The 13,617-nt window shown below is 41.8% G+C and overlaps 1 protein-coding gene across 1 annotated transcript in view; it reads right to left on the bottom strand.

The window, feature by feature from the left end:
* ntsr1 (neurotensin receptor 1 (high affinity)) overlaps positions 1 to 13,617 on the bottom strand; it is a 62,408-nt gene that overhangs the window by 12,330 nt on the left and 36,461 nt on the right. Inside the window, exon 2 of the mRNA XM_023991028.2 lies at positions 6,610 to 6,811. Coding sequence (XP_023846796.1) covers positions 6,610 to 6,811 — 202 coding nt within the window. The remainder of the gene's footprint in view (positions 1 to 6,609; positions 6,812 to 13,617) is intronic.

Below are 13,617 nucleotides of genomic sequence, written 5' to 3'. Positions count from 1 at the left end.
TATCTATAGTAGACTACCAAGTGTTAAAATAGTAAAATAATCACTAGACTTCTCCGAAAGATTAAACTGTACAAAGAGGAGGTAAAACAAGGTGTCCACTATCGGCATATCTCTATTTATTTATGGCCATCAAAAATCTTTAGCTATTAAATATCAGATCCAACAATAATAAAGGGGCTTAAAAAACAAAGGTGTCATTGTACGCTGATGGTTTCAATGTTTTATTTTAATCCACAATTTGATTCCTGAACAGCCTCAGTTGGTATTATAATGTACTATATATACGTATTGGATTCACAAAAAAAAAAAACTTGTTACATTACAATAAAATGGTCTGACCGTTGTGTGGACTACTCGGTATTACATATCCCAAAAAGAAATATCTCACTACAATACATTTGAATAGAAAGTTTTTAAAAATAGATAAGGATCTTTCTAACCATGGGAAAGAAAATACCTGTCTATTTTTTGGAGAGAATAAAAATCACCCTGATTAATCTTTAGTCGATCCCAGTTTACCTATTTGCTTGTGTCCTTGCCTACACCTAGCAACCTGTTCTTTTATTATAATGAGCTAAAAATATTACATGTTATTTGGAACGGCAAGCAAGACAAAATTAAACAGGCCTATTTATATAATGAATATGAATTCCGAGGGAAGAAATTATTAAATATTAAAGCATTAGACCTCTCACTAAAGGCTTCAGTCATACAAAAGTCATACTTAAATCCAAACTGGTTCTCCAGCAGATTAGAAAGAATGTCTCACCCCATGTCAAGAATCGGCCTTTTTCCCTTTATTTTCAGATTACAATATCTCACTTTCATTTTTTTTATTGAAATCATCTCCAAATATCCACTATTTTTACAACAAGAAATAGAATGTTTGGGTTGCCAATTTCCAGTTTATATCCCACCAGAAAAGACCAGAACCAAATAATATCCGCAAATCATTTATGGTTAAACTAATATAACATCGCGCAAGTCGAGGATACGATAGGTCAGTTTTATATAGGGTAAGTTTTGGCGCGTGAGTGAAGAGGGCTTTGTTGCGAAATAGAAAGCCTGATTCTTGATTTTATTTTGGATTGAGGAATGTTTAAGTATGAGCTCTGGAAGGAGAGTTTACAGTCTAGCCGACACCTAGGTTTTATAGATGTCCAATATTCTAGGTTCGGAACCGTCCGCAGGGTGGGTGATGCTTAGTCGGGCGGGCGGCGTGCAGCAGCGAACGGTTGAAAAAGCATGCATTTGGTTACTAGCGGTTTAAGAGCAGCTTGGATGCCATGGAAGGAGTGTTGTAATGCATTGAAGCTCGTTTGGGAGGGTTAGATTAGCAAGGTGTCCAAGGAAGGGCCAGAAGTATAGCAGAATGGTGTCGTCTGCGTAGGAGGTGGTCATGGGTAATCGGCCCGCAGGCAAAGTGGCAACATCAATTGATGTATACCAGAGAAAAGAGTCGGGCCTGAGAATTGATCCCTGTGGTACCCCCATACGAGACTTACCAGAACCGTGCAACAGCCCTCTCGATTTTACACACTGAACTCGCTGTCATGAGAAGTAGTTGGTGAACCAGGAAGGTAGTCCATCAGAAAAACCGAGGCTGAGTCTGCCGATAAGAATATGGTGATTGACAGTCGAAAGCCTTGCCCAGGTCGATGAAGACGGCTGCACAGTCTGTCTTTTATCGATGGCGTTTATGATATAATTTAGTACCTTTGAGCGTGGCTGAGGTGCACCCGTGACCGGCTCGGAAACCGGATTGCACAGCGGAGAAGGTACGGTGGGATTCGAGATGGTCAGTGATCTGTTTTATAACTTGGCTTTCGAATACTTAGATAGGCAGGGCAGGATGGATATAGGTCTGTAACAGTTTGGGTCCAGGGTGTCTCCCCATTTAAATAGGGGGATGACCGCGGCAGCTTTCCAATCCTTGGGGATCTCAGACGATATGAAAGAGAGGTTGAACAGGCTGGTAATAGGGGTTGCGACAATGGCGGCGATAGTTTCAGAAATAGAGGCTAGATTGTCAAGCCCAGCTGATCTGTATGGGTCCAGGTTTTGCAGCTCTTTCAGAACATCTGCTATCTGGATTTGGGTAAAGGAGAAGCTGGGACGCTTGGGCGAGTAGCTGCGGGGGGGCGGAGCGTGTTGGGGATTGGAGGGTAGCCAGGTGGAAGGCATGGCCAGCCGTTGAGAAATGCTTGTTGAAGTTTTCGATTATCATGGATTTATCGGTGGTGACCGTGTTACCTAGCCTCAGTGCAGTGGGCAGCTGGGAGGGAGGTGCTCTTGTTCTCCATGGACTTTACAGTGTCCAAACTTTTTGGAGTTAGAGCTACAGGATTGCAAATTTCTGCTTGAAAAAGCTAGCCTTTGCTTTCCTGACTGACTGCGAGTATTGGTTCCTGACTTCCCTGAACAGTTGATATCGCGGGGACATTCAATGCTATTGCAGTCCGCCACAGGATGTTTTTGTGCTGGTCGAGAGCAGTCAGGTCTGGAGTGAACCAAGGGCTATATCTGTTCTTAGTTCTGCATTTTTTGAACGGGGCATGCTTATCTAAGATGGTGAGGAAGTTACTTTTAAAGAATGACCAGGCATCTCAACTGACGGGATAAGGTAATATCCTTCCAGATACCCAAGCCAGGTCAATTAGAAAGGCCTGCTCGCAGAAGTGTTTTAGGGAGCGTTTGACAGTGATGAGGGGTGGTCGTTGACCGCGGACCGTAGCGGATACAGGCAATGATGGCAGTGATCGCTGAGATCCTGATTGAAGACAGCAGAGGTGTATTTGGAGGGCAAGTTGGTCAGGATAATGTCTATGAGGGTGCCCATGTTTACGGATTTAGGGTTGTACCTGGTGGGTTCCTTGATGATTTTGTGTGAGATTGAGGGCATCTAGCTTGGATTGTAGGACTGCCGGGGTGTTAAGCATATCCAGTTTAGTCACCTAACAGAACAAACTCTGAAGCTAGATGGGGGCGATCATTAACAAATGGTGTCCAGGGCACAGCTGGGAGCTGAGGGGGGTCGGTAGCAGGTGGCAACAGTGAGAGACTTATTTCTGGAGAGATTCATTTTTAAATTAGAAGTTCGAACTGTTTGGGTATGGACCTGGAAAGTATGACATTACTTTGCAGGCTATCTCTGCAGTAGATTGCAAGTCCTCCCCCTTTGGCAGTTCTATCTTGACGGAAAATGTTATAGTTGGGTATGGAAATCTCAGAAATTTTGGTGGCCTTCCTAAGCCAGGATTCAGACACGGCAAGGACATCAGGGTTGGCAGAGTGTGCTAAAGCAGTGAGTAAAACAAACTTAGGGAGGAGGCTTCTGAGTTGACATGCATGAAACCAAGGCTTTTTCGATCACAGAAGTCAACAAATGAGGGTGCCTGGGGACATGCAGGGCCTGGTTTTACCTCCACATCACCCGAGGAACAGAGGAGGAGTAGGATGAGGGTGCGGCTAAAGGCTATCAAAACTGGTCGCTAGAGCGTTGGGGACAAAGAAATAAAAGGAGCAGATTTCAGGGCGTGGTAGAATAGATTCAGGGCATAATGTACAGACAGGGTATGGTGGGTGGCGGGTACAGCGGAGGTAAGCCCAGGCACCGGTGATGAATAAGAGAGATTGTATCTCTGGACATGCTGGTTATAATGGGTGAGGTCACCGCATGTGTGGGAGGTGGGACAAAGGAGGTGTCAGAGGTATGAAGAGTGGACTAAGGGGCTCCATTTAAAAATAAACAATGATAACTAACCTGAACAACAGTATACAAGGCATATTGACATTTGAGAGAGACATACAGGAGGCATAAAGTAATCGCAGGTATTGATTGGGAGAGCTAGCTAAGACAACAGGTGAGAACAGCAACAGCTAATCAGCTAACAGCTAACACAACAACAGCAGGTAAAATGGCGATGACTAGGAGAGAGGGTCGGAATAACTACACCCAGAGCCTGAGTTCGCGGCTGGGGCCGACAGATAAAAAAAATAAACAGAATGGAGTACCGTGAATAATGGACAGTCCAGCAGGCATCAGCTATGTAGCCAAGTGATCATAGTGTCCAGGGCGAGCAGTAATGGAACAGGGAAGCCGCGGAGTAGTTGCCACTACGCTAGCACGCGGGCGACACAGCGTTTAAAGTTAGTAGCCCGGGGCTAGTAGGAGCGTCTGCTTCGACGGAGCCCGGTTGAAGGCACAGAGGATGGAGTATTCGTCGGCAGACCAGTCGTGGTGGTGCGGCGGGGCGCCGGGTCGACAGAGGATCTAAGCCAGATGGCGAAAGAGGTATTGTAGAATTTAGTTGCTAGCCGGGAGATGCGCCTGGCTCACGGCTAACTGGAGCTACCTTCGTGGCAGGGGCGTTAGCCACTAGCTAGCTGTGAAGATCAGAAGTGGTGGTCCAGGGATTACGGCAGGAATCCGGAGTTGTAGTGGAGAGATAGTCCTAACTGGTAGATTGGTGAGTATTATCCAGGCTAATAAACAGGGCTGGTATCTGTGCAGAAGGTAAAAGCATGGTAGGGCTAGGGGAAAATAATAAAGGAAGATGACCTGGCCTCCACAATCACCCAACCTCAACCCAATTGAGATGGTTTGGGGTGAGTTGGACCGCAYAGTGAAGGAAAAGCAGCCAACAAGTGCTCGGCATATGTGGGAACTCCTTCAAGACTGTTTGAAAAGCATMCCTCATGAAGARGGTTGAGAGAATGCCAAGCGTGTGCAAAGCTGTCATCAAGGRAAAGGGTGGCTACTTTGAAGAATCTCAATTATAACATATTTTGTTATACACGCACGTGCCAAGACCAGAGTTTTTGTGACAAAACTCTTAAGTAGAGTTGAAAATGCGATGGAAACACATTGAACTTCAGATTTTTATTCAGTACATGAAAACTTAAGCGAAAAAGTACAGTTTGTGTGCACTATATCCTCACGCACTGATTTTTATCTGTAACAAGTCTGTTTGGTGGAAACGCCACTGTGGGAAAATGCACAGATTTTCTTTATGCAGATTTTGGGATATTCGCATGAAAATTTGTCACCATTTAGATGAAAACCTAGCTAATGGAAAGGATTTATTCAGGTAGTAGATTTGGCTGCAGGTTCTCTTAGAGAGTGTGTCCCTAAATAGACTGCGAGTGAAATCAGTAGTGCTTAGAGATATGAAGAGTGAGGCTCAGGCTGGATGGGCCGGCATCTGTTCTTTTATACATCTTTACGCACATTTGTCATGGGAAGGAGGACTACTTTGGCATCCTTGGATAAATGTACTCTTTATAGCTCCAGTACGCCATTATATCAATCAACTCAGTGTGGCCTTATGGTTAGTGTGTCTAAGATTGGAAGGTTGGGAGTTTGATCCCTGGCCGAGTCATACCAAAGACTGTAAAAATGGGCCCTGATGTGTTTTTTGCTTGGCATTCAGCATTAAATAGATAGATAGGGGGTAAGGCCCTGTGAAAGACTAGCGTCCTGTCCAGAGGTGGTACTTGTACATCAAGCCGGCTCACACTACAGAAATAGGACATACTACTGTTCCTATGAGCTGTTACTGCTCGTGCAAGGCTACTTACAATTTTTTCCTCCAAACATAACGATGGTCATTATGGCCAAACAGTTCTATTTTTGTTTCATCAGACCAGAGGACATTTCTCCAAAAAGTACGATCTTTGTCCCCATGTGCAGATGCAAACCATAGTCTGGCTTTTTTATTAGCGGTTTTGGAGCAGTGCCTTCTTCCTTGCTGAGAGGCCTTTCAGGTTATGTTGATGTAGGATTCGATTTACTGTGAATATAGATACTTTTGTATCTGTTTCCTCCAGCATCTTCACAAGGTCCTTTGCTGTTGTTCTGTGGATTGTTTTGCACTTTTCACACCAAAGTACGTTCATCTCTAGGAGACAGAACGTGCTCCTTTCCTGAGCGTATGACGGCTGCATGGTCCCGTGGTGTTTATACTTTCGTACGATTGTTTGTACGGATGAACGTGGTACTTCAGGCATTTAGAAATTGCTCCCAAGGAGGAACCAGACTGTGGAGGCCTACAATTTATTTTCTGAGGTCTTGGCTGATTTCTTTTTGATTTTCCATGATGTCAAGCAAAGAGGCACTGAGTTTGAAGGTAGGCCATGAAATACATCCACAGGTACATCTCCAATTGATTAAAATGAAGTCAATTAGCCTATCAGAAGCTTCTATGCATGACATCACTTTCTAGAATTTTCCAAGCTGTTTAAAGGCACAGTTAACTTAGTGTATGTAAACTTCTGACCCACTGTAATTGTGATACAGTGAATTATAAGTGAAATAATCTGTCTGTAAACCAAATTGTTGGAAAAATTACTTGTCATGCACAAAGTAGATGTCCTAACCGACTTGCCAAAACTATAGTTCATTAACAATACCTTTCTGGAGTGGTTGAAAAACGAGTTTTAATGACTTCAACCTAACTGTATGTAAACTTCCGACTTCAACTGCACATACCTGTTTAAGCATTTCTGCCAGTTAAAAGGAATAGTCTTGTGTTTAACTCTTCATAGCTGTGTGTGTGTGTGTGTGCGTGCGTGCTTGTATGTGTACACAAGTGAGCATTGTATACTCACGTAGAACCATGACTCCATGACGCAGCGACTGTGTGCGGTTTGGCTCCACAGCGATACTCAGCATGGTAGGGTTGCCTTCAATGATGCAGATGCGGGTGTCCTGCTTCGTCTCTCTGAACATACGCAGCAACTGACTGGCGATGACCCCGTTCAGAGCAGATATGGCTACCATGGGAACCACAAAGGACAGGAACACATTCACCTGTCCAGAGAAAGGGAGGGGCAGCGAGATAAAGTTAGTAAGACTGTGTACTTTTTGGAATTCTGCCAATGAGCCAATATAGTATTTGCCTCAAACAGTTTTGGAAATGCAATCATCAACGATCAATAGACATATTTATTCCTTTTAAGTCTGTTTAAAAGTTGGTCTGAAAGAGAGAGAGTAGACAGTAGAGGAGAGGACAATGTGGAAGATGGCCCTGTACCTGTATATAATTAGTTATCTGATATCTGAATGCTACACCAGACYGACCAGAAGTTTCAGCCATGTTCCCCTCTCTTATTAGCTGCTGTCCTTTAATATCAGCGGTGGCGCTTGAACAATATACATTCCATTGGAATGGATGCGTTTCATCATTAGTATTCTGGGAACCCCTATCCCCACCCCGCCCTACCTGCTGTGCCCCCACAGTCCCCGCCTTGCAACGCTCCCATTGTTTTTTCAAGTGCAACGATAATTTCGGATGAAAGATGTTAATCGTCTTAATTAACAGATTGCAGCATTTTAGCGGCTCTCAGTTTGCCTAGATTACATACTGATTAGGCTTGAAAGGGAAGAAAACAGATAATGCCATGGTATGCTGTCAAAATAATAATTTGGGCAAGTGCTTTTGCAAAGCTGGTGRTGTAATGTGTGACCAAGCTAAATCTTTGGATAATTATTTTTGTCATGCTCATGATACGGGGTCCTACTAAATCACCCCAAACAACCCAAAACAGGTACCCAAAACAGATACGCAGAACAACCAAAAATTAGGGGGTGATTTAGGTATCCAAAACAGGTATCCAAAACAACCCAAAAGTACCCAAAGCAACCCAAAACCAAAAGTACCCAAAAAGGAACACAAACTATCGGAGGAGCTTGGCCTGGATGTATCACCGGAGGATCTGGAGCGATGCCATCAGATCGGCATGAAACAGAAGAACGCTAAATACCCTTGCATGGTAATCTATAAGCTGTGAAACTATGGGACCAAAGTCAACATTCTGAAGACAAGGGGGAAAGGAGAATAAAATCCATGGCCAGTCCATTTGATTCATCCAGGAACTGTCTGCTAAACTGAGGGAAAAACGTAAGCAATTCCTTCCGTTCAAACAGTCACTGGAGGAAAAAGGAATCAAGACTCAATTCCGATTCCCGGCAGTGCTGTGGGTATGGAAGGGAACACAGAGGATGAAGTTCACATGCGCCAATGAAGCCCTGAACAGGTTGCAGGAAACCTTTCCAGTTGAGAGCCCAATGCCCTAAGGAGAGGAAGAAGCTGAAAAAAGTGATAAGCATACTAGGCTACATACAGTGATGCCCAAGACCAGTTTATTGTAAGTTCAGACAATATTCTTTCCCCCTCCCCCCAATACAATCTAGACTCTATTGTCCCCAAGTAYCTGTTCTTCTTTAGGAAGTAGGGTTGGAATTAGCCGATGCCAATGAGATACATGGACATCAAAACACAATATAAAATGGGAAATATAGCATGTATGTTAGTAATTGTCAATAATTGTTCTGTGGGTGTGTGTGTGTTTGTGTGGGAGAGAGGGTGTGAGTGGGTGTGTGTATGTGCATATGGATATACACTGAGTATACCAAACATTAAGAATATTGAGTCCCCCCCATCCCCCACTTTTGACCTCAGAACAGCCTCAATTCATCAGGGCATGGACTCACAAGGTGTCAAAAGCATTCCCATGTTGACTCCAATGCTCCCACCGTTGTTTCAAGTTGGCTGGATGTTGTTTGGGTGGTGTACCATTCTTGATACACACGGGAAACTGTTGAACATGAAAAACCCAGCAGCGTTGCAGTTCTGTACACAAACCGGTATGCCCGGCACCTACTACCAAACCCTGTTCAAAGGAACTTAAATATTTCGACTTGCCCATTCACCTTCTGGATAGCACACTTACACAATCCATGTCTCAATTGTCTCTAGGCTTAAAAATCCTTCTGTAGCCTGTCTCCACCCCTTCATTTACACTGATTGAAGTGTATTTAACAAGTGAAATCAATAAGGGATAATAGCTTTCACCTGGTCAGTCTGTCATGCAAAGAGCAGGTGTCCTTAATGTTTTGTACACTCAGTGTGTGTTGTGTGTGAATGAAGGAGAATGGATGAGTAAGTAGATGTAGAGAGGGGTGTAGACGTGTCTGAAAAAGATGGAAGTTGGGATAAACTTGCCCTGGGTGGGTAAGAGAGGACATGTATGGGAGGTGGTGATAAGCTTGGCTTGGGGGCGCAAGGGTGGGTATGGATGGGAGGGTGGAACAAGCTATGRTTGTTTGGCAAAAAGGGTGAGTAAAAAGTAAAAATGTGAGGTTGGAATAAGCTTGGGTGGGGTAAAGGGGGGAGAACCGGGAGGGGTGGTGGAGAGGGATGGATTTGGTTTGGGATAGAGTGAGAAGGAAGGACTTAATTATATACTACAATGCTTTTTTTGTGTGACTTGCAAACCCATTGTAAAATGAATAAGAGTTCTGGACAGATAAGAAATTATGTTTAATCATTATTATACCTTGCTTGTCATAATAACAAAGATTCAATGGTGGTTATTGGTGAGAATGGAGAGGGGCTTTAGCCAGGGGATTGGGATGGGGTGACTGAGAGGGCATCAGACACTTCTCTTAGGCGTGTGTGGTGCCTCCACTGATCCCATTTCAGTCTCTCGGTGGACCCTCTCTCCCAAATTAGACACCCAACAGCCACTATACTTTAATTTATAAGGTAATACAAACTGACCACAGTACTTAACTGTCAGTCTTTCTTCAATGTATGTATAATGACATAATGCACATTAGGAGAGGAGTTTGAGCTAAGAAGCCCTAAAAAGGCACAGCCGCGCCATGCTTTCTGTTTTTATTTTTTTGGTCTGCTGAGTCCACATGCCCACACATTCGGAATGTATTCAGACCCCTTGACTTTTGCCCACCCAACAGCCACTATACTTTAATTTATAAGGTAATACAAACTGACCACAGTACTTAACTGTCAGTCTTTCTTCAATGTATGTATATGACATATACACATTAGGAGAGGAGTTTGAGATGGACCTAAAAAGGCACAGCCGCGCCATGCTTTCTGTTTTTATTTTTTGGTTGCTGAGTCCACATGCCCACACATTCGAATGTATTCAGACTTGACTTTTGACATTTTGTTACATTACAGCCTTATCCTAAAATTGATTCAATTGTTTTAATCCCCGCATCAATCTACACAACAATTCCCCATAATGACAAAGCAGGGTTGTATTTTTTTTATTTTGCAAATTTATTCAAAAAAACATTATTTAGATAAGTATTCAAGAACCCTTTGCTATGAGACTGGAAATTGAGCGCAGGTGCATCCTGTTTCCATTGATCATACATGTAGTTGTTTCAACAACTTGATTGGAGTCCACCTGTGGTAAATTCAATTGATTGGACATGATTTGGAAAGGCACACACCTGTCTATAGAAGATCCACAGTTGACAGTGGTGTCAGAGCAAAAACCAAGCCATGAGGTCGAAGCAATTGTCCGCAGAGCACCGAGACAGGATTTAATTTCTATTATGGTGCTTCTATTCCAAGAAAAATTCAAAATACATTTTACTGTAGCCTATGTCTTTCCTACCTAAAACATTCGTTAATAGATTTGAATTCCTTTAAAAATAGAAACTACATATCCTAATGTTAGAAAGTAGAATATAAACTAGATATTGGCTAACTGTGGGTGGGGTAGGCTAAATAATTACAGCCGAATAGGCCAATTAAAATAATACTGTAGTTATAAAGGTAATGAAATGCTAGTAGAGCAGGCCCAGATAAATTTTTTATCTGGTCGAATTACACTCCTCGCTCTTACAGTGCCTTCAGAAAGTATTCATACCCCTTGACTTATTTCTACAGTTTATTGCGTTACAGGCCTGAATTAACAACACCATCTACACACAATAACACATAATGACAAAGGGAAAACATGTTTTTTAGAAATGTTTGCAAAATGATTGAAGATTAAATACAGAAAAATCTAATTTACAGTGCATCAGAAAGTATTTACTGCGCAATTCAGAATCCTGAGTGGTGCAAGTGGTCTAAAGACACTGCATCTCAGTGCACGACGCGTCACTGCAGTACCTGGTTCCAATCCAGGCTGCGTCACATTCGGCCGTGATTGGGAGCCACACAATTGTCTCAGCGTCGTCCGGGTTAGGCTATCATTGTAAATAAGAATTTGTTCTTAACTGACTTGCCTAGTTAAAGAAAGGTTAAATATAATACATTTAGACCCTTTCACTTTTTCCACATTTTGTTAATAAGCTGCCTCATTCTAAAATTGATTAAAAGTGTTGTTTTCCCCCTCATCAGCTACAACACAATACCCGCATAATGACAAAGCAAAATCAGGTTTTTAGAAATGAATTTTGCACTTTTTTTAAACTTCCGTGATACCTATTCCCGGAATCCGGGAGCAATCCTCATCAAAAAGACTGACTAGCATAGCCTAGCCTAACGGGACAGGGATATCATATAATATAATTTTCATGAAATCACAAGTCCAATACAGCAAATGAAAGTAAACATCTTGTGAATCCAGCCTCCATTTCCGATTTTTAAAATGTTTTACAACGAAAACACAATATGTATTTCTATTAGCTAACCACAATAGCCAAAGACTCAACCGCATATTTTCACCATGTTTCTACCGCATAGGTAGCTATCAACAAACCGACCAAACTAGAGAATATAATTAGTCACTAACTACAGAAACAACTTCATCAGATGACAGTCTTATAACATGTTATACAGATACTTTATGTTTTGTTCGAAAATGTGCATATTTGAGGTATAAAATCATAGTTTTTCCATTGCAGGCTACCATCAACAAATACGCACCGAGCAGGCCAGAATAAATTCTACAGAGAGCAACGTGAAAATACCTAAAATAATACTCATCATAAAACATTTTATGAAAAATACATGGTGGTACAGCAAATGAAATGATAAACATCTTGTGACTCCAGAGCAATTATTCCGAATTTTTAAGTGTTTTACAGCAAACACAATATATATTTCTATTAAGCTCACTACAGTAGCCAAACACACAACGCAATTTAATCCCCGCAAAAATAGTTTGCACCAAAACTTGACAAATAGAGATAAAATTAATCAATAACCTTGAACTAAATTTCATCAGATGACAGTCTTATAACATCAGGTTATACAATACACTTATGTTTTTTGTTCGAAAATGTGCATATTTAGAGCTACAAATCCTGATTATACATTGTGAATACGTAGCATCGATTCACCAGAATCTCCAGAGATATTTTGGACACTCACCCTAATCTGACCAAAAGAACTCATCATAAAACTTTACATAAAAATACTTGTTGTATGGCAAATGAAAGATTACAGCTGGTTCTTAATGCAACCGCCGTGTTAGATTTTTTAAAATAACTTTACCATAACAAAAGCTTGCGTTATTGCGAGACAGCGCTCGCCAAAACGGCAGAGAATAGGAATCAACATTTTCCACAGAAATACGAAATAACATCATAAATTGTTCTTACTTTTGCTGAGCTTCCATCAGAATCTTGTACAAGGAGTCCTTGGTCCAGAATAAATCGTTGTTTGGTTTTTAGAATGTCCTTTTCTTCTGTCGAATTCGCGCCACAATGCTAGCCAATGTTGATGACGTTCCCATTTTCTCTTAACGAAAGAACGGAAAACTCCAGAAGTCCCATAAACGTTGAATAATCTGATAAAACGGAGATATTCGCCGTGTAAACCGACGCTATCAGAAGACAATATCGAGGTGTCTTCGTGAGCCTTGGTAGAGAAAGGAAATTCCTGACCTGCCACTCCAAAAGCTTCTTGTTTGACCTCAGATCAAGCTAGACACCCCATTCCACCTTCCACTGCCTGTTGACATCTAGTGGAAGGTGTATGAAGTGCATGTATATCGATAAATATAAGCCATTTGAATAGGCAGGCCCTGAAACAGAGCCCCATTTTCAGAAATTTTCACTTCCTGTCTGGAAGTGCCAAATGAGTTCTGTTTTACTCACAGATATAATTCAAACAGTTTTAGAAACTTGAGAGTGTTTTCTATCCAATAGTAAATAATAATATGCATATTGTATGATCTAGAATAGAGTACGAGGCCGTTTATAATTGGGCACGATTTTTTCCAAAGTGAAAATAGCGCCCCCCTATTGACAAGAATAAGAAATCTGATATCACGTGACCGACCAGCTCAATTCGGATTTAAGTAGCAATATTTGAAAATGGTGTTTTTTACATTGGATAAAAGTAGGGACTCAGAGCTAGAAATGGTATATTATAGACTAAAGTTGAGAAAAAATGGGAGTAATTCTGCTTAGAAAATTGATAAACTTGTAATCCACTTTTGAGAAAATGGCCCTTGAATACTTTTGATAAACCTACTGGATAGCTCTTCTTTGTCCAACACCCATTCAGCATCGTTCATACCCTCTTAAAACCTTCTGGTATGTGGGACGGTAGCGTCCACTGGCAACATCCAGTGAAAATGCGCCAAAATTCCAATAAATTCTATAAAATGAAACTTTCAGGAAATCACACATTCAATATAACAAATTAAAGCTACACTTGTTGTGAATCCAGCCAACGTGTCAGATTTCAAAAAATGCTTTAGGCGAAAGCAAACAATGCTATTATCCGAGGATAGCACCCAGCTAACAATCACAGCCGTCATATTTCAACCCTCCCGACGCGACACAAAACGCAGAAATAAAAATATAATTCATGCCTTACCTTTGAACGAGCTTCTTCT

Source organism: Salvelinus sp. IW2-2015, linkage group LG7, assembly GCF_002910315.2.
Source record: "Salvelinus sp. IW2-2015 linkage group LG7, ASM291031v2, whole genome shotgun sequence".
NCBI lineage: Eukaryota > Metazoa > Chordata > Actinopteri > Salmoniformes > Salmonidae > Salvelinus > Salvelinus sp. IW2-2015.
This window is presented reverse-complemented; position numbering and strand designations above follow the sequence as displayed.